At 46.1% G+C, this 21340-nt stretch overlaps 1 protein-coding gene across 1 annotated transcript; it reads right to left on the reverse strand.

Annotated features, from left to right (window-relative positions):
- Positions 1 to 17657: 17657 nt before the first annotated feature.
- On the reverse strand, positions 17658 to 21064 carry LOC123090995 (4-hydroxy-3-methylbut-2-enyl diphosphate reductase, chloroplastic). The gene is made up of 10 exons (XM_044512388.1): positions 20672 to 21064; positions 20389 to 20585; positions 19878 to 20057; positions 19642 to 19773; positions 19472 to 19546; positions 19280 to 19385; positions 19087 to 19181; positions 18537 to 18722; positions 18263 to 18349; positions 17658 to 18149 (listed from the first exon to the last, which is right to left on the reverse strand). Exons 1-10 carry the CDS (start codon positions 20940 to 20942, stop codon positions 18084 to 18086), a joined length of 1395 nt encoding a protein of 464 aa, XP_044368323.1. The 5' UTR covers positions 20943 to 21064; the 3' UTR covers positions 17658 to 18083.
- Between the last annotated feature and the right edge of the window lie 276 nt (positions 21065 to 21340).

Genomic DNA, 21340 nt, shown 5'->3' on the forward strand with positions numbered 1-21340 from the left:
GTAAAACTTGCAACAACAATTAGAGGACGTCTAACTTGTTTTTGCAGCAAGTGGTTTGTGATATGATATGGCCAAAGTTGTGATGAATGATGAATGATCTATATGTGATGTATGAGATGTTCATGCTATTGTAATAGGATTCACGACTTGCATGTCGATGAGTATGACAACCGGCAGGGGCCATAGGAGTTGTCTTTATTCTTTTATATGACCTGCGTGTCATCAAGAAAAGCCATGTAAATTACTTTACTTTATTGCTAAACGCGTTAGCCATAGTAGTAGAAGTAATAGTTGGCGAGCAACTTCATGGAGACACGATGATGGAGATCATGATGATGGAGATCATGGTGTCAAGCCGGTGACAAGATGATCATGGAGCCCCAAGATGGAGATCAAAGGAGCTGTGTGATATTGGCCATATCATGTCACGTTTATTATTTGATTGCATGTGATGTTTATCATGTTTTGCATCTTGTTTACTTAGAACGACGGTAGTAAATAAGATGATCCCTCATACTAATTTCAAGAAGTGTTCCCCCTAACTGTGCACCGTTGCGACAGTTCGCTGTTTCAAAACATCACGTGATGATCGGGTGTTTTATTCAGACGTTCACATACAACGGGTGTAAGACAGATTTACACATGCAAACACTTAGGTTGACTTGACGAGCCTAGCATGTACAGACATGGCCTCGGAACACAGAAGACTGAAAGGTCGAGCATGAGTCGTATAGAAGATACGATCAACATGAAGATGTTCACCGATGTTGACTAGTCCGTCTCACGTGATGATCGGACACGGTCTAGTTTAACTCGGATCATGTAATACTTAGATGACTAGAGGGATGTCTAATCTAAGTGGGAGTTCACTAATAATTTGATTAGTTGAACTTAATTATCATGAACTTAGTCTAAATATTTTGCAATATGTCTTGTAGATCAAATGGCCAACGTAGTCCTCAACTTCAACGCGTTCCTAGAGAAAACTAAGCTGAAAGACGATGGCAGCAACTATACGGACTGGGTCCGGAACCTGAGGATCATCCTCATAGCTGCCAAGAAAGATTATGTCCTACAAGCACCGCTTGGTGACGCACCCGTTCTCCCTGCAGAACAAGATGTTATGAACGCTTGGCAGGCACGTTTCGATGACTACTCCCTCGTTCAGTGCGGCATGCTTTACAGCCTAGAGCCGGGGCTCCAAAAGCGTTTTGAGAGACATGGAGCATATGAGATGTTCGAAGAGCTGAAAATGGTTTTCCAAGCTCATGCCCGGGTCGAGAGATATGAAGTCTCTGACAAATTCTTCAGCTGTAAGATGGAGGAAAACAGTTCTGTCAGTGAGCACATACTCACTATGTCTGGGTTGCATAACCGCTTGACTCAGCTGGGAGTTAATCTCCCGAATGATGCGGTCATTGACAGAATCCTCCAGTCGCTTCCACCAAGCTACAAGAGCTTTGTGATGAACTTCAATATGCAGGGGATGGAAAAGACCATTCCTGAAGTATTTGCTATGCTGAAATCAGCAGAGGTAGAAGTCAGGAAGGAACATCAAGTGTTGATGGTCAATAAAACCACTAAGTTCAAGAAAGGCAAGGGTAAAAAGAACTTCAAGAAGGACGGCAAGGAGGTTGCCGCGCCCGGCAAGCAAGCTGCCGGGAAGAAGCCAAAGAATGGACCCAAGCCCGAGACTGAGTGCTTTTATTGCAAGGGAAGCGGTCACTGGAAGCGGAACTGCCCTAAGTACTTAGCGGATAAGAAGGCCGGCAAAACAAAAGGTATATGTGATATACATGTAATTGATGTGTACCTTACTAGTGCCCGTAGTGGCTCCTAGGTATTTGATACCGGTGCAGTTGCTCACATTTGTAACTCAAAGCAGGGGCTGCGGAATAAGCGGAAACTGGCAAAGGACGAGGTGACGATGCGCGTCGGGAATGGTTCCAAGGTCAATGTGATCGCCGTCGGCACGCTGCCTCTGCATCTCCCTTCGGGATTAGTTTTAAACCTTAATAATTGTTATTTAGTGCCAGCTTTGAGCATGAACATTGTATCGGGATCTCGTTTAATTCGAGATGGCTACTCTTTTAAATCTGAGAATAATGGTTGTTCCATTTTTATGAGAGATATGTTTTATGGTCATGCTCCTATGGTGAATGGTTTATTCTTTATGAATCTCGAACGTGATGCTACACATGTTCATAATGTGAGTACCAAAAGAAGTAAGGTTGATAATGATAGTCCCACATACTTGTGGCACTACCGCCTTGGTCACATAGGTGTCAAACGCATGAAGAAGCTCCATGCTGATGGACTTTTAGAGTCTCTTGATTATGAATCATTTGACACGTGCGAACCATGCCTTATGGGTAAAATGACCAAGACTCCGTTCTCAGGAACAATGGAGCGAGCAACCGACTTATTGGAAATCATACATACTGATGTGTGCGGTCCGATGAGTGTTGAGGCTCGCGGTGGCTATCGTTATGTTCTCACTCTCACTGATGATTTAAGTAGGTATGGGTATATCTACTTAATGAAACACAAGTCTGAAACCTTTGAAAAGTTCAAGGAATTTCAGAGTGAGGTTGAAAATCAACGTGACAGGAAAATCAAGTTTCTACGATCAGATCGTGGAGGAGAATACTTGAGTCACGAGTTTGGGGCACACCTAAGAAAATGTGGAATAGTTTCACAACTCACGCCGCCTGGAACACCTCAGCGTAATGGTGTGTCCGAACGTCGTAATCGCACTCTGTTAGATATGGTGCGATCTATGATGTCTCTTACCGATTTACCGCTTTCCTTTTGGGGCTATGCTTTAGAGACTGCCGCATTCACTTTAAATAGGGCTCCGTCGAAATCCATTGAGACGACACCGTATGAATTATGGTTTGGGAAGAAACCTAAGCTATCGTTTCTAAAAGTTTGGGGATGCGATGCTTATGTCAAGAAACTTCAACCTGAAAAGCTCGAACCCAAGTCAGAAAAATGCGTCTTCATAGGATACCCAAAAGAAACTATTGGGTACACCTTCTACCTCAGATCCGAAGGCAAGATCTTTGTTGCCAAGAATGGGTCCTTTCTGGAGAAAGAGTTTCTCTCGAAAGAAGTAAGTGGGAGGAAAGTAGAGCTTGATGAAGTATTACCTCTTGAACCGAAAAATGGCGCAACTCAAGAAAATGTTCCTGAGGTGCCTGCACCGACTAGAGAGGGAGTTAATGATAATGATCAAGATACTTCTGATCAAGCCCCTACTGAAATTCGAAGGTCCACAAGGACACGTTCCGCACCAGAGTGGTACGGCAACCCTGTCTTGGAAATCATGCTGTTAGACAACGGTGAACCTTCGAACTATGAAGAAGCGATGGCGGGCCCGGATTCCGACAAATGGCTAGAAGCCATGAAATCCGAGATAGGATCCATGTATGAAAACAAAGTATGGACTTTGACCGACTTGCCCGTTGAGCGGCGAGCCATAGAAAATAAATGGATCTTTAAGAAGAAGACAGACGCGGATGGTAATGTGACCATCTATAAAGCTCGGCTTGTCGCTAAGGGTTATCGACAAGTTCAAGGGGTTGACTACGATGAGACTTTCTCACCGGTAGCGAAGCTGAAGTCCGTCCGAATCATGTTAGCAATTGCCGCATTCTATGATTACGAAATATGGCAAATGGACGTCAAAACGGCATTCCTTAATGGTTTCCTTAAGGAAGAATTGTATATGATGCAGCCGGAAGGTTTTGTCGAACCTAAGAATGCTGACAAAGTGTGCAAGCTCCAACGCTCGATTTATGGGCTGGTGCAAGCATCTCGGAGTTGGAACATTCGCTTTGATGAGATGATCAAAGCGTTTGGGTTTACACAGACTTATGGAGAAGCCTGCGTTTACAAGAAAGTGAGTGGGAGCTCTGTAGCATTTCTCATATTATATGTAGATGACATACTTTTGATGGGAAATGATATAGAACTCTTGGACAGCATCAAGGCCTACTTGAATAAAAGTTTTTCAATGAAGGACCTTGGAGAAGCTGCTTATATATTAGGCATCAAAATCTATAGAGATAGATCGAGACGCCTCATAGGTCTTTCACAAAGCACATACCTTGATAAGATATTGAAGAAGTTCAATGTGGATCAATCCAAGAAGGGGTTCTTGCCTGTGTTGCAAGGTATGAAATTGAGCTCAGCTCAATGTCCGACCACGGCAGAAGATATAGAAGAGATGAGCGTCATCCCCTATGCCTCAGCCATAGGTTCTATTATGTATGCCATGCTGTGTACCAAACCTGATGTTAACCTTGCCGTAAGTTTGGTAGGAAGGTACCAAAGTAATCCCGGCAAGGAACACTGGACAGCGGTCAAGAATATCCTGAAGTACCTGAAAAGGACTAAGGAAATGTTTCTCGTTTATGGAGGTGACGAAGAGCTCGTCGTAAAGGGTTACGTCGACGCTAGCTTCGACACAGATCTGGATGACTCTAAGTCACAAACCGGATACGTGTATATTTTGAATGGAGGGGCAGTAAGCTGGTGCAGTTGCAAGCAAAGCGTCGTGGCGGGATCTACATGTGAAGCGGAGTACATGGCAGCCTCGGAGGCAGCACATGAAGCAATATGGGTGAAGGAGTTCATCACCGACCTAGGAGTCATACCCAATGCGTCGGGGCCGATCAAGCTCTTCTGTGACAACACTGGAGCTATTGCACTTGCCAAAGAGCCCAGGTTTCACAAGAAGACAAGGCACATCAAGCGTCGCTTCAACTCCATTCGTGAAAATGTTCAAGATGGAGACATAGAGATTTGTAAAGTACATACGGACCTGAATATAGCAGATCCGTTGACTAAACCTCTCCCTAGAGCAAAACATGATCAACACCAGAATTCCATGGGTGTTCGATTCATCACAATGTAACTAGATGATTGACTCTAGTGCAAGTGGGAGACTGTTGGAAATATGCCCTAGAGGCAATAATAAAAGCATTATTATTATATTTCCTTGTTCATGATAATTGTCTTTATTCATGCTATAATTGTGTTATCCAGAAATCGTAATACATGTGTGAATAACAGACACCAACATGTCCCTAGTGAGCCTCTAGTTGACTAGCTCGTTGATCAGCAGATAGTCATGGTTTCCTGACTATGGACACTGGATGTCATTGATAACGAGATCACATCATTGGGAGAATGATGTGATGGACAAGACCCAATCCTAAACATAGCACAAGATCGTATAGTTCATTTGCTAGAGTTTTCCAATGTCAAGTATCTTTTCCTTAGACCATGAGATCGTGTAACTCCCGGATACCGTAGGAGTGCTTTGGGTATGCCAAACGTCACAACGTAACTGGGTGACTATAAAGGTAGACTGCGGGTATCTCCGAAAGTGTCTGTTGGGTGACATGGATCAAGACTGGGATTTGTCACTCCGTATGACGGAGAGGTATCACTGGGCCCACTCGGTAATGCATCATCATAATGAGCTCAGAGTGACCAAGTGTCTGGTCACGGGATCATGCATTACGGTACGAGTAAAGTGACTTGCCGGTAACGAGATTGAACGAGGTATTGGGATACCGACGATCGAATCTCGGGCAAGTAACATATCGATAGACAAAGGGAATAGCGTACGGGGTTGATAGAATCCTCAACATCGTGGTTCATCCGATGAGATCATCGTGGAGCATGTGGGAGCCAACATGGGTATCCAGATCCCGCTGTTGGTTATTGACCGGAGAGTCGTCTCGGTCATGTCTGCTTGTCTCCCGAACCCGTAGGGTCTACACACTTAAGGTTCAGTTACGCTAGGGTTGTAGGGATATGTATATGCAGTAACCCGAATGTTGTTCGGAGTCCCGGATGATTTCCCGGACATCACGAGGAGTTCCGGAATGGTCCGGAGGTAAAGATTTATATATGGGAAGTCCTGTTTCGGGCATCGGGACAAGTTTCGGGGTTATCGGTATTGTACCGGGACCACCGGAAGGGTCCCGGGGGTCCACCGGGTGGGTCCACCTGTCCCGGGGGGGCACATGGGCTGTAGGGGGTGCGCCTTGGCCTAATGGGCCAAGGGCACCAGCCCCACATAGGCCCATGCGCCTAGGGTTTGAAAGGGGAAGAGTCCTAGGAGGGGAAGGCACCTCCTAGGTGCCTTGGGGGGGAGGGAAACCCCCCTTGGCCGCCGCACCCCCTAGGAGATTGGATCTCCTAGGGCCGGCCAACCCCCCTTGGCCCTCCTATATATAGTGGGGGAGAGGAGGGACTTCGTACCTGAACGCCCTGGCCTTTGGTTGCCTCCTTCTCCCTCCCCAACACCTCCTCCACCTCCATAGTGCTTAGCGAAGCTCTGCCGGAGTACTGCAGCTCCATCAACACCACGCCGTCGTGCTGCTGCTGGTGCCATCTCCCTCAACCTCTCCTCCCTCCCTTGCTGGATCAAGAAGGAGGAGACGTGGCTGTTCCGTACGTGTGTTGAACACGGAGGTGCCGTCCGTTCGGCGCTGGTCATCGGTGATTTGGATCACCTCGAGTACGACTACATCATCACCATTCTTTTGAACGCTTCCGCTCGCGATCTACAAAGGTATGTAGATGCATCTAATCACTCGTTGCTAGATGAACTCCTAGATGATCTTGGTGAAACGAGTAGGAAAATTTTTGTTTTCTGCAACGTTCCCCAACAATACTACCCTTGGTCAGATGACCACAGATGATGTTCTTGGCGGTAGAGTCCAGTTGAATGAACTTCTTCACATCAGTGGGGGTGACACCTTCACCAGTCTTGGGAATGTCATTCTTGCCGACATACCACAGATCGACATCAATGGCTTCAAGATGCATGCGCATCCTATTCTTCCAGTAGGGATATTCAGTGCCATCAAAGATGGGACACGCAGCGGAGACCTTGATTATCCCTGCAGTCAACATATCTAAAACTCCAGGTGGTTAAACCGAATCACATAGAACAAGGGAGTACCTCGCTCTGATACCAATTGAAAGTGCTAGTTATCGACTAGAGGGGGGGTGAATAGGCGATTTTTATGAACGACTTCAAAACATGGGAGTTTCAAAGACAAACAGGAGAAACAACACTATTCGTATGCAGCGGAAGGTTGACTACATTAGACAAACCATAGTCAAGTATTCAATGAAGTGAAAGCATGAAGACTATTAGCAGCTAGGTAGTAAGGATCAGGGTGGAAGATAGTATGAAGCCAATCAGAACAAGTAGTCACACAGTGAAGTCAAACAGGCAGAGCAATCAGGCAATGACTTCACAAAGACAAACTGTAAGTAAGGAGAGTAAGAGATAGAACCAGTGTGTTGTGAAGACAAGGATTTGTTCGACCAGTTCCAGTTGCTATGACAACTGTATGTCTGGTTAGGGAGGCTGAGATTGAACTCAGAAGACCGTGTCTTCACCTTATTCCCCTTGAGCTAAGGACACACAGTCCTCGCCCAATCACTCTGGTAAGTCTTCAATGTAGACTTCCAAACCTTCACAAACTTCGTTCACCGGCAATCCATAATGACTCTTGGATGCTCAGAACGCGACGCCTAACCGGCTGGAGGATTCACAATCCTCAAGTGTAACAAGTCTTCAGATCACGCGGACAGAATGACTTCAGTGATGCCAAACACTCTCTGGGCTCTGGGTGGTTTGGGCTTTGTCCTCGCAAGGATTCTATCTCTCTCAAAGGCTTCGGAGGTGGGTTGCTCTCAAACGACAAAAGCCGTATCTAACTCTGAGCATCCACAAATTTATGGTGTAGGGGGTGGGCTATTTATAGCCACTGGGCAACCCGACCTGATTTGTCTGAAATGACCCTGGGTTACTAAGGAACTGACACATATCACAACGGTCAGATTTCAAACACACGCGACAGCTTGACTTGGGCTACAAGTAAAGCTGACTTATCCAACTCTGGATAAGATTTGCTCTCATTGTCTTCGCTCGAAGACATAGGATTTTGGTTGAGCATCACTTCAGTCACTCTGACTTTGTTCACTTGGACCCCACTTAACAGTGCGGTGGTTCCTATGACTCAACAAAGAAGAAAAGAAACAACGAAACTACTAAGTCTTCGCGCTCCATAGTCTTCACTCAATGTCTTCTTCTGTCATAGTCTTCAGTGTGAATGTCTTCACGTACCACCATTATCTTCAATGTTTTCATACATTTTTAGGGGTCATCTCCAGTAGGTAAACTGAATCAAGGAGGGACTACTACCTGTGTTATCCTGCAATTCTCACAAACACATTAGTCCCTCAACCACGTTTGTCGTCAATACTCCAAAACCAAACTAGGAGTGGCACTAGATGCACTTACACAGCCAAGCACCAACGTCGGACTGCTTCCGAGCTCCAATGCCGGAATGTATCCGAGCTTCAACGTCGAACTGTGTCCGAGCTCCAACGCCGGACTGTGTCCGAGCTCCAACGCCAGACTGTGTCCGAGCTCCAACGTCGGACTGTATCCGAGATGTCATAGATCATCTTGGTTCAAAAAAGTTGAAGGAGTTTAGCCGAGCTTAATGCCGGGAATGCCCTCTATGGAGCCAGCCACTAGCGCCCGAATTTTATGTCGGACTGCTTCCGAGGTGGTGCAATTTATTCTCTGTCGAGATATATAGCCAGTAGCCCTCAAGGTGTGTGCGTCGGTCTAAAACCCGAGATGCACCTGAAGGAAAACATGAAACCGCTGATCCTAGTAGCCCCTGAGACTCAGGTCGATGCGCGAAATCGGCCTGAGGATCAACTCCTAGCTCGGCAGCATACATAGGAATAGAAACGCGGTGTGCGAAGTCCTCGAGACTCAGGTTGGGTGCGGCCGACCAACCTGAGGATAATAATCTCCTCGAAAACTATATTGCACTTTAAATTTTCTGCATTGGATTGCCAATGCAGTAGCCCCCGAGACACTGGTCGGGTGGCAACATCAGATCAGGGGATCGATGTGCCCTTTAAATATTTGTAAATAATAAGCCCGAAGCCTAGTAGCCCCCGAGCCTTAATGCGGGCACGGGAGGCCGAATTAAGGATCAATATCCATAGTAAAATCACAAATTATGTGTAATGACTCTATGTATCCAAGTACTTTACATCATTAACGCTCGGATCCGCATTGTACAAAACTTTGTTGACCGACCATCGGCTTCAACCTCCTCGGCTGTGTGTCCTACTTTATAAAGCCTTTATGAGGGCAAAGATTTACGGCAAACAAGGCAATCCAGCCATATGGTTTTATAAACAAAGGTACGCAGAGAGACATATTATATTATTGTTTAACATAAGAAACATTGTCCGAAGAAAATAGTCCCGCTATCGGTTCCTTTCTTTGGGTTGTCATGCTAAGCATGATCATGAAACCTTAGCTCCGATCAATGTGGGAGGAAAATACTGAGAATTTAGTTCGGGGAAAGCTTCCAAACTCTATGGTCTAAATGAACCCAAATTTTCACTTCAGTTGCGACCGTTTATAATCTGAAAGTGGCCCATCGTCGGCTTCTACCCCCTTGTAGATGCTACGCAGGGTGTTTCCGAAATAACAAAACAACTCTTAGCCGACGTCTCGGTGCCCGAAGGCGGTTGTGTTGGCGGAAATGAGGCAATCAGATATGCGGGCTTTATGACTTTCACTTAGTCATAGGAGCTTAAAGTTGGGAGGCCAGCAAGTAGCCCCCCGGTTAGTGTTCGGCGACAGCCGAGGTCAAGCCGTAAACACTTCGGCCAATGTTATGTACAGCCCGTCATTTAATACAGTCATTGGACCGCTGACCAGTTTACGCTTATTATGACAGTCAGTTTTCGGCTTTCTCCACTGCGGTGCTTAACCATGCGAGCTGGAAGCACAATCGCAGTGGTTCTCCCTTTCCATACCTAGCCGAACAAAGCGGAACATAGGGGGCACGCATAGGAGCTTGGCAACCCAACTATTGACCGAAGACACAATTCGCAACTGATGCATATATAGCAATATCCGAGAATTTTTGCCGAGTCTGTAAAGGTGTCCGGCGTTGCACTGTGAGACTTATGCGGAAAACACATAAATAGTTGAGAAGTGCCATAGGATTGGAAAACCAAAAAACGTCAGTAAAAACTCGACGTCCGAACTAGATTAATGGTTCGGTGCCAATTAGAAAATTGGTTTTAGAGAAAAACAAAATTGTGCTTCTGTCGTGCTTTAACATGACACATCCTATCTCAAAACTTCAAGCGGGTCAGTCTACGGCTTCAACCTCCTATCCCGAAGGCGGAGTACTTTTCGCTAGGCCAGTTTTAGCAAACTTTAGCGGCTTTGAGAGGGAAATCCGGCTATTGACCACACACTCGCGTCGAAAAAAGGAGTGATAGAAAAAAGACTTTGCCGCGACTAGGAAGAAGAACACTTATTATAAAACAGCTCACATAAATTTAAGAGCCCCCGAGTGACTTGGGTAAAAGAATTTTATGTTATAATGATTGTGCGTACCGAAGTACTTATATCATATATGTGTTCACCCGAACTTTGAACGCGTCTTAACCGACCGTCGGCTTCTCCCTCTTCGGTCAAGGACCGAAGAGTGTTATGTACTCCACCTGTCGAGAATATCGACGGTGTTTCCGATAACCAGGCAATCAGGCCATAAGGTTGTAACAGACAAAACGCGCTCAGGGAACTTATGTTATATTACTAACGAAGTGTAAGAAGCATCTTCGAAGAAAATAGTGCCCCCACCGATACCTTTCTTCGGTTGCTCATTATTATTATGAGACTTGTGCAATAGATTTTTTATACTCATGAGTTCCGTTGTGTGCCGACCATTGTTGAAAACAGTAAGAGTGCTGGCTTTCGGCTTCACCCAGTCTGAGGTCCGGCTCGGATGAACCGATCATGACAATCGCAGAGGTGCTCCCTTTACTCCCTAGTCGAACAATCGGGAACGTAGGGGTAAGCATAGGAGCCATGCAACCCAGCTTGCAAATCGCTTAAGTCAACATGGTGCATATCGTGGCGTAATACACAAACAAGGAACGAAGCCGTACAAGTATGATCATATGCAAGAGGAAAAGCTCCATCAAGGGAGCCCCCAAATAAACGGGGTATTTGAATATGTGCAGCACAAACAAAGTTTTGACAAGGAACTTAGTCGCAAACAACTTTGTGCCAAAAAGGTATAATGCTTGGTCGCACCGAACAAAATTTAAAACTGAAAGTTTCTGAGTTTGAGAGCGACTTAGCTGGTTAATGTGTTCGGCATTGATGACGCGGTCCGAGCTTGATGCGGGACAGGGTTCAGCCCCCAGGCTGGTCCCAAGGTGGCCGAGTAGAGAGTTTGGCACTCCGAGAAGACGAAGCCCCCACTCCAGCCGCGGTAATGAAGCAGGTCGGCGCGCCAAGGCGAGAACACAACTCGGTCGACGAAGGCGACAGCACGGCTCAGTCTGAGTCGATTGGTTGCATAGATAAAATAGTGCAAACCAAAAGTAATGACAAATAAAGATAATACTCTATAAAAAATTCTTCTACTTATTTAATATAAGTGAAGTAAATAATGAAAGAGATATGGCCTAAGTGTCAAGGTCAATGTCGATGCAGGGCATCGGCGTGACACAATAAGGCGTGACAAAGCCCGAATTCACAGGTCGGTCTGAGTTCCGGATACGGTGTTCGCCGAACTATGCACAAAAACTGACCGAACCACCACACAACCGTCATTAATGCGGCCACCATTTAATAGACCTGTGTATAGATGATGGAACAAAGCAGAGTAATAATTCCTTGAGAAAAATAAACCCAAACAAGCAAAAATTGCTGGGATTAGTAGCACCTGGTTTATTTGTTGTAGCGGTCCGAAGAAAGGTTACTCCCAAAATTGGGACTCGGTCCGCACACCCATTGCCTAATGGGTGATGAAGCGAAGGCATGACGATGCTGGCAAAGGTTGGCTCGCCGAGGCAAATCTCGTGGTCCAGCTAATGTGATGAAGCTGGTCGGTCGGTGACGCCGGAGTCTCCGAGGTAAGTTGATGAAGGGATGACGAAGCCCCCAGTCCAGGCGAGGAGACAAAGCAGGTCGGTGAGGAGATGTCTTAGCCGAGGTGTTGAAGTAGTTCGGCGTGATGGACATCGGCTCGATAAAGCAACAGTTCGGCCATGCCGGTGCAGGTCCTAGCTTGTGACGTGATCAATGCTGGCTTGACGAAGTGACCGTGCGGCGATGCCGGTGTGCCCGCTCCGTGTAATCCGTGGGGCGGTGATGTTGGTGACGATTTATCCTTCGCGATGTCGAACTATTGTTCGGCTGGCCGAGATGATGATCCGAAGAAGTTGAGCTCGGCTCAACAAAGTGACGACGTGTCTAGTGCAGGTCGGCCGCCGTGGAGTGATGTTGTTGGGCCGGTTTGACACCGGCCCGATGGTGAAGATCGTATTGTAAAAATACTTTTAATATTAATGGGATGTGTTTGAGAATAAAACACAATACCCCATACGAAAACGTCCTTGAAAAAGGATGTCCGAAATTCCGTTCGTAAAGGAGATGAACTCTGGTCGGATTCATTCTCGCGCAGAAAACAGATCCAAAAAGTGATGCACTAATCGGAAGGTTCCCGGAGTTTGGACGATCGGATCGAGCTGAATTTTTGGCAGGTGGTAGATATGGGAATTCCGCAGCCGATCAACGGTTGGATCTTCCAAAGGACATCCGAGCTAGATGCTGGACACCCCGCTTCAAACTCGTCCGGATTCTCGTCCAGATTCAACAGGGCTCCGGTATATCGGAGATTGCCGGAGATTCCTCCATCGGAACTCGACGAAATTTTTGCAGGGTTGTTGTAGAATTAATTCCGCATAATTCCACCGAAGCAATCGTTTAGGCGACACTCAAGGAGGCGGTGGCGGCGGATACGAGTTTGTTGTCCAGAAAAACAGCACGGTCGCCCGAGGGCAATGTTGACGTTGAGCCCCCGAGCTCCATGGCTGACTCCTCCATGATCTTGATAGAGCTTGGAGTTGATGTTGATGAAGGCCCTTATCCGAACATGACGATTGGAGGCAAGGCGCAGTCCTCGCTCAAGCCAAGGTGATCAGTCGAGCTGGTGACGAAGAAACCGACGTCGCAGTTGACCTGCAGTCGAGCCATTGATCCTTTCGCCGATCACACGGCGGAACTCTCAATGAAAGCACCAATGTCGGTGTCAAAACCGGCGGATCTCGGGTAGGGGGTCCCAAGTTGTGCGTCTTAGGATTGATGGTAACATGAACACGGGATTTTACCCAGCTTCGGGCTCTCTTGATGAGATAATACCCTCTTGATTGACTTTAATGAGTATAGGGGTTACAAGAGCTGATCTACCCCGAGATCATATGTTGTGGTCTAAACCCTAGAGGTATGGTGAGTAATATCATAATCTATCGACTAGCCTGGCCTCGGTTTATATAATGTATCAGATGCGTAGGATAACAAGAGTCCTAGCCGAATACGCCGGTGGGGAGGAGTCCTTGTCTTGATCACCAAGTCTTGTGGAATCTTCCTTGTATGCGGAACTGTCCGAACTGGCCCATGAGTATACGGCCATGGGGGTCCTCGGCCCAATCTAACTGATCGGGAGACGACGTGGTGGGTACCCCCTAGTCCAGGACACCGTCAGTCTGTATGCGGTTTTCGACCCGTGTGAGGTTGTGTTTATTGCGCCAGGCCTGATGGTCGTCTTCTCGCGCTGGTGCAAGCCCTCGTGATCCATAAATTGATCTAGTATGACCGACTCTATTGTCCCGGTCCTATCGTAGGTCGTGTGTGTGTCATGTGGCCGTTGTTTCTCTGCCTCTAGGGCGAGGTGGCGCGGGTTGGTGTTCAGCTTGGGTTTCCGCTCTGTCTCGACCATGAGGTGGTCGGTCAGGTCCATTAGTTGCGTTACGCGTTATCGGTATAGGCTCTGGGACCTCATCGTCGAATTGGGAGAGCAACCGGCGCTTTGGGTAGCTCTTATTGGGCGCTCGAGGCCATATTCCTCGGCTGCCAGGACATTAGTCCATCTGTCATTGAGTAAATCCTGATCGGCTTGAAGTTGTTGCCCCTTCTTTTTCAGGCTTCTTGTCGTGGCTATTAGTCGGCGCTTAAAGCGCTCTTGTTCAAGGGGTTCCTCTGGCACGATGAATTCTTCGTCGCTGAGGCTCTCGTCCTCTTCGGAGATCGGTACGTAGTTACTATCCTCCAAGCCCTCGTCCTCAATAGGGTCATCGGGGTTTACTTGCCCCTCCTCCCAATCATCATGTTCAGATGTTGGTTCGGGCTTCTTGGTCCTCGGTGTTATCCGGAGTATTGTTGTCTCCGGTGCCGATATTGTTGTCTTTTCCTCGGCACGGTTTAGAGCGGCGCTGCTGATGACGATGCTTTGGTGGTGCCACAGGAGAATTATGTTCGACTGGGTCCTTCCCACCTTTGCCGTCATCCTCTTTGGGTGTGTCCACCATGTATACGTTGTACGAAGAAGGCTGTCTAGCGTCCGATAAATGGCGGGTTCTGGCTTTGCTCTTCTCCGGCATCGTCGTCCATGCCGTCGATGTCTTCGGAAGCGTAATCAAGCATGTCGGTTAAGTCCTCGACGGTGGCTATGAAGTGGGTGGTGGGTGGGATGTAAAATTTCCCGCTCTCAGCCCCTAGTGTGGGCTGGGCGTAGTTTGGCAGTGGTCCTTCTGTAATGGCGAGAGACCGCATTAAGTCCAAGGCCTCGTTTAAGGGCGAGGTTTGGACAGGGAAGCGAGAGTCTGTGGAGTGGGACGAGGCAAGAATTCCCCGGTCGAGCTCGTATAATACAGACCTCAAGAGTTCGGAGTTGGTGTATGGAGGCGAGTCCGGCTCGATAAGGATAGAGGGATCCTGGAGTGACTCCGGGCCGGCCGATGAAACGATCCCTTCCGTATCTCCAGTGTTGAGCTCTATGGTTGCAGAGAGTCCGGCGGGCTCTAAACTCCCGTCTTCGGACTCGACGAGGAGTTCCGGATCTAAGGCCAGAACTGCGATTGGAGCCGGAACCCTTGGAAGATCAAATCTCCTCGGATATCAACGACGTAGTTTAGGTTTCCAAAACTGATCTGATGACCAGGGGTGTAGCTATCGATCTGCTCCATGTGGCCAATCGAATTGGCACGCAGTGCGAAGCCGCCGAATACGAAGATTTGGTCGGGGAGAAAAGTCTCCCTCAGAGCAGTGTTGTTGTGGATGATTGGTGGAGCCATCGAGCCTTCTGGTGACGACACAGTGGAAGCACCAATGTCGGTGTCAAAACCGGCAGATCTCGGGTGGGGGGTCCCAAATTGTGCGTCTGATGATCGAAGGTAACAAGGAGGCAGGGGACACGGTGTTTACCCAGGTTCGGGCCCTCTTAATGGAGGTAATACCCTACTTCCTGCTTGATTGACTTTGATGAGTATAGGGGTTACAAGAGTTGATCTACCTCGAGATCGTAATGGCTAAACCCTAGATGTCTAGCATGTATGATTGTATGATTGTCTTCCTGCCTATGGACTAAGCCCTCCGGTTTATATAGGCACCGGAGGGATCTAGAGTTGTACAGAGTCGGTTTGCAAAGAAAGGAAGGTACACGATCCAAACGCCAAGCTTGCCATCCACGCAAAGGAGAGCCCATCCGGACACGGTGGAAGTCCTTCTACCTTGTATCTTCGCGGCCCATCAGTCCGGCCCATGTCACATAGGCCAGCTCCTCGAGGACCCTATAGTCCAGGACTCCCTCAACGACGAGGAGGAGGAGAATGTGGGGGACGTTGGCGATGGGTATTTGCAGGCGGAGCAGCAGGCCATCCTCGATTCCATCATGTCGGAGTCGGCTACGGAGGCAAGACGCCATCGCCGGCAGGAGATGCAGGCGCAAGAGGCCGCGGAGGAGGCGGAGATGCTTGCCTACATGGATCAGGTCGAGCGGGAGGAGGATGAGCCGGAGCCCTCCTACCCGCGCATCCAGCCGGCGCCTAGCACCGTCATCCTGGGCATCTCCGACGATGAAGAGTAGTTAGGGTAGTACGTAGATGTAGTACATAGGATTTCTTTTGCATGCTTTGTAGATCTAGGGATGAAATATGAGAGAGGTGGATGCAAAATGTCTAATTTGAGGCGTGCCCGGTCAGTGCCCACGGACGCGCCCGGGAGCGTGGGCGTGTTCGCGGGCATTTGAAGGGCCGGATTTGTCAAGTCCGGCTGTAGATGCTCTTATAGGATACTTTCTTATAGAGTACTTCACTCATACAGAACCACAACATTATGAAATTTTGTATCCATATATAACCCACATGTTGGACTAACTGTCGATCAAAGCGTGGATCTTGGAAAGCTTGCGTGCCCTACCCCTACATAGATCAATAGAGGGAGTAAATTCCGAGAGAATTTACAGTGGCTGCTTGGATTAATTTCATGCTCTGTAAATTTGTGTTTGTTTCGGCGGCCACGTGAACCAAGGCTAGGTGACATAGTAATATATGAATGGAACATGCCAAACATAGGAAATAGATTAAGAGAAAAGTGAAATTCTATTACAGTGCTAGGTGACATAGTAATATATGAATGGAACATGCCAAACATAGGAAATAGATTCAGAGAAAAGTGAAATTCTATTACAACACAGGATTGGATCATACAGGGAATCATGCACCTGCAAATAAATTCAGTAGAGATTCTAATATGAACTACATACAGAGTAAAATAAGTGAAGCTACATCTAGAATATGTCTATATACATCTGTATTGAAATCTCTAAGAAGCCTTATACTCTCTTCGTAAAGAAATATAAGAGCATTTACATCATTAAAGTAGTGATCTAAACGCTCTTATATTTCTTTGCGGAGGGAGTATCATACACTTCACATACTACAAGGAAACCCTGCACTTCTTGCACTTGCTATATACAGGGAATCATGCATTCCAGCTCTATCCAACAATAAACTCAGTGGTTAATATCCATGTAATCAGTGGAGTGAGGCTTTCTAGCTCTCGGGCTCCATGGAGTCCAGAATTTTCAAAAACTCAAAAAATAACTTTTCTAGTTTCAAAAAAAATGAAAAATAAATACACAAATACTTGTAGATGTATACTAGATGTATATAAATTTTCATTACGAAATATGTTTTGATGTGAGAACTAACTTATGGTTGGATGATTAGGGGGGCAGTGTATCTCTAGCCAACCAAGGATTAAACTTCAAGTTTGACTTTTTGTGTCTTATAAAGGCGAAATATTCATTTAGTGGGAGACAGTAGGTGTGCGCGTTAACAAGGATGAGTATATGTATGTGTTCGTGAGCATCTGTATTGTGTTTCTAAAAAAATACGCTTTGATGTGAGTTGTACAAAAAAAACTGAATGGTACATGTGCTAGAAAAGTAGAAATACATGATTTGGCTAGTTTTATGTAGCTAGCATATGTTTTTCGTCATGAAAGTTTACAGGCAAGTAGTATAGATCCATAGGTATATACATAATTTTTTTCAGGGCTTTTTTGAAACCTAAACATTTGATTTTTGAAAATTTCAAATTTCAAGCTCCAATGCTCCATTAGCGACATGAACACAGGATAAGTGACTGGGGTAAGCTATGTACTCTGCAAAAAAGCAAAAAAAATCTATGTACTCTGTAAGTAACATACCAAACACAGAAAGTGAATACAGAGAAAAGTTAAATTCTAGTACTTATTACAACAAATGACACATTAACATATCAGAATGGGAATTGGACTTGCCCCCTAATATACACAGGAAACCCTGCATTTCTTGCACTTGCCATATACAGGGAGTCCCGCATTTGACCTCTATCCAACAACAAACCCCAGTGGTTGATATCTATGTAACCAGCCTATGAAAACAATTTTTCAAGGGCAAAGGGTTATAGCAGAATACAAGTGTACAACTGTTCGTGGTACAAGTGATTACAACATATATATGTATCCCAGCACAGATATTCTTGTAGAAGTATGTGCTAAAGCATTACATTCTTAGCTACTGTACAACGATAGGTTGTTCAACGGTTCTACTAACCTTTGCCAGGCCATCAGCTATTATTATCCCCTGACCATTTTTGCTGAAAATCTATGCAACCTGCAAAACTTCTTGACGCTTGATGTCAAACACCTTGTGTAGCGTATCCTCGACAACCTGTAAAAGATTATGGTTATGCAGTTTTCAGTTTATCCGATGTGCACCAATATGTTGTACACCAGTGTAGACTACGTACAAAAAAAGCACCTCAACCGGCTGAATCACATTACCTTGTCTGGAGTTGAGGCACCAGAAGTAACTCCAATTGTGATAGGCCCTTTTGGTAGCCAGTTTTCGGCCTCAATAAGTTCACCGTGCTGTCAAACAGTTCAAATTTCAGTTAAAAAGGTCATATTCTTCCAACTATAAATGCACCTCTTTTTCTCAGATTCCCAGTTTGTTTATTGTTAAAAATCTTCTCTCGGTAAGATTCACTGCCAGTTTCCAAAAAAAATAGTTTATTCTCAATGAGAGATGAATATTAATCAGGGTATTAGAAAGTACATTTAGCTTGTAGCTAATCCTGTTTCCTGGTCCAATCCTTTGTTCACTGTCAATCCAGTAGGACGGAATTCCACTGAGTTCTCCAATTTCTTGCAGATGAGAGGTATTACTGGAGTTCCACCCTCCAATAACCAGAATAAGGTCAACCTTTTCCTTCACTAGGTGATACATCGCATCTTGTCTTTCCTGAGATATGAAGTTGAAGGGTGTCATCAGTATATATGTTCAAGTGAAGATACGACTCCATGCCCTTACTCCTATGTAAACGTTTTTAAGACACCAAAAACAAAATAAAAAATACCACTATGTTTCCCTTTACTACAACTATATACAGTGAAAAAATGGAACTATTCAACCAGCCTAAAAGATCTATGTTTTAGTTCCACCCAAAAGGTAAAAATGACAAAAGACAATATTACCCCTCTGCTTCACTGAATTATCTCAGGTGGAGCATTGACGGAGTAGTTGGTGGTACAGGTCAATGATAACATGTGGTCATGTAGTGCACAATCTCCATAAAACAGAAGGATATGTTTAAAAGAAAATGTACCTGTGTGGCATCACAAATAGTGTTGAAGGCAACAAAGTGTTCATTGGCATTCTCGACTCCATACTTACGCATCATAGTCTTCTCAACAAGTTTTCCTGTTAATTATAAAGCATTTTGGTTACAACTGGAACTTGTAGCAAATCTGTACTGTGCAAAATCACACGGCCATAATGAACCTCTAAGTAAAACGCACCAATTTCTTCAGTTTCTCCTTTAAGCATTGTTGTTTGATTTGCAATGCCCGCCTTTTCCAAGTCAACATCAGGATCGAATCCTGGAGAAACAGCCTTTTTGAATTTCTGCAATTGTCGACCAAACAGTTCCATTAGGCATCATCATTTCTTTCCAACATGGCAGTAAAGGGTAATTTGAGAAGAATCTCTACCTCAAGGAACTCCTCTCTAGTTGAGCTAGATCCATCAAGTTGGCCACCAAGTATATAGTCACATACATATGTTGCCTGTTTCAATTGATAATACTTTGTTATTTCAAGCCACGGAATGGATTTAGCGTCAAGTGTTAAACAACAGCAAGATATAAATGCATCAAATGTACCTCGGCCATATTCTTCACAATAATGTACTTCCCTGCAAAAGAAGCAGTGGCAACAGTCTCTTCATGGGCATATTTTCCGTGAATAATAGAAGTATAGTCGCCCTTCTTATGCTTCTCAACCATGTTCCACACCTATATTATAATTACACATTTGGTTAGCCTGATAAATGTTCTGACACTCGAGAACAGAACAACAACATATGAAAGAGCAAGGGGTATTAAAATCCAAAATATACCTTTGAAACCCAAGGGCATGTTGTATCAACAATTTGCACGTTCTTCTCATTTAGTGTGTACATCTCATCCACAGCAGCTCCAAATGCAGGCAAGACGACAACATCACCTTGTTCAATAACATCAAAATCCTTAATACCAGCATTAACAGGAATATCTTTGACACCCATGTCCTCCAATTTCTGCATGAACAATAAGAGGAAGAATCAGGAATTTAACTCTGTCAAATAGACAGCCATTAGACAGACATGGCACGGAGTGAACACAAGTTAACTATTCAAGTTACTGAGTAGCTACAGCACAAAGGAACCTAGTGGCGATTGTTCAGTATGGCCACTTCTATCACTAACATGTGTCCTAATAATTAGATAGCGGGTGATTAATCCCCACATACACAGTATGATCAGATTCTTCCCAAAAGTCATCCATGAACAGAAACACTTATCCCCACCCACGAGTAGCGCATGGCGATTGTCAAACAACACGGAATCGGTCGGGTGAAGAGTAGTATACCTTGTTGACCGTGGGGTTGTGGATGATCTCGTTGGTGATCCAGATGCGCTCCTCGGGGAACTGCTTGCGCGCCTCGTAGGCGATCTGCACGGCGCGCTCGACGCCCCAGCAGAAGCCGTAGGCCTCCGCCAGCTTCACGGTCACCGGCCCCCAGGTGTACTCGTTCCCGTTGTCCTTGAGCGTCTTTATTACATCGCCTGCAGGCAGTCCCCGTCAATTAGGAACGTCTCTGGATGAATCAGACCGCAAATAGCTAGTTACTGCTCTAGAGACTGGGGCTTACTGGTGTACTCCTGGCTCATGAGCTCGAGGGTCTCCTTCTTGTGGCCGAAGCCCTTGCGGTTGTAGTTGTCGCTGCGGGTGAGGTTGTGGCGGAAGGCCTTCTTGTCGAAGTCCGGGTCGAGGGAGGCCGACGCGGACGCCGCCGGGGGAGAGGCGTCGCAGCGGACGGAGGAGGGCGCGCGCCGGCCGCCGCGGCGCGGGGAGGAGGACGACGACGACGAGGCGGCCGGGGAGAGGAGCGCGGAGCGGAGCTGCGTGGTGATGGTCGCCATCGCTTGCGGCGGAGGGAGTGGGCGGGCGTGTGGAGCTGAGCTGCGGGGCGGACGACGCCAAGTGCCGCGGCGGGGAACGAAATGGGGATAGCCGGATAGGTGCGCTGGGTTTGGAATGGGGATCCACTTCCCTTGTGATCATCTTATCCCCGGACCTCATGGTTTGTCTTGTGGAAATTTTTCGGAGAGCACCCTCTACTTTGTGAGTTTTATAATGAAACCATTTATGCTTTGTTTTTACCTTGGGGAGAAAACATGACTAAAATTGTTTTTTTTAAATGAAGGACTAAGATGTTCAAGAAAGAAAAAGATATAGGAGTGGAAATTATTATTTTTCCGCCTAGAAGAAAAGGATTTGTCTCATCTCATCAAATAAGAAGGTTTTACATAATTATACA

The sequence above is a fragment of the Triticum aestivum genome, chromosome 4B (assembly GCF_018294505.1).
Source record: "Triticum aestivum cultivar Chinese Spring chromosome 4B, IWGSC CS RefSeq v2.1, whole genome shotgun sequence".
Classification (NCBI taxonomy): Eukaryota; Viridiplantae; Streptophyta; class Magnoliopsida; order Poales; family Poaceae; genus Triticum; species Triticum aestivum.

Excerpts from the sequence above, each read along its gene's own strand:
- LOC123090995 (XM_044512388.1), bottom strand. The coding sequence starts at position 20,942 with ATGGCGACCATCACCACGCAGCTCCGCTCCGCGCTCCTCTCCCCGGCC. Across the intron at positions 20,058-20,388 it reads ACAACCCCACGGTCAACAAG|AAATTGGAGGACATGGGTGT; the intron begins GTATACTACTCT and ends TTGTTCATGCAG. Across the intron at positions 18,723-19,086 it reads CTATTTGTGATGCCACACAG|GAAAGACAAGATGCGATGTA; the intron begins GTACATTTTCTT and ends TTCATATCTCAG.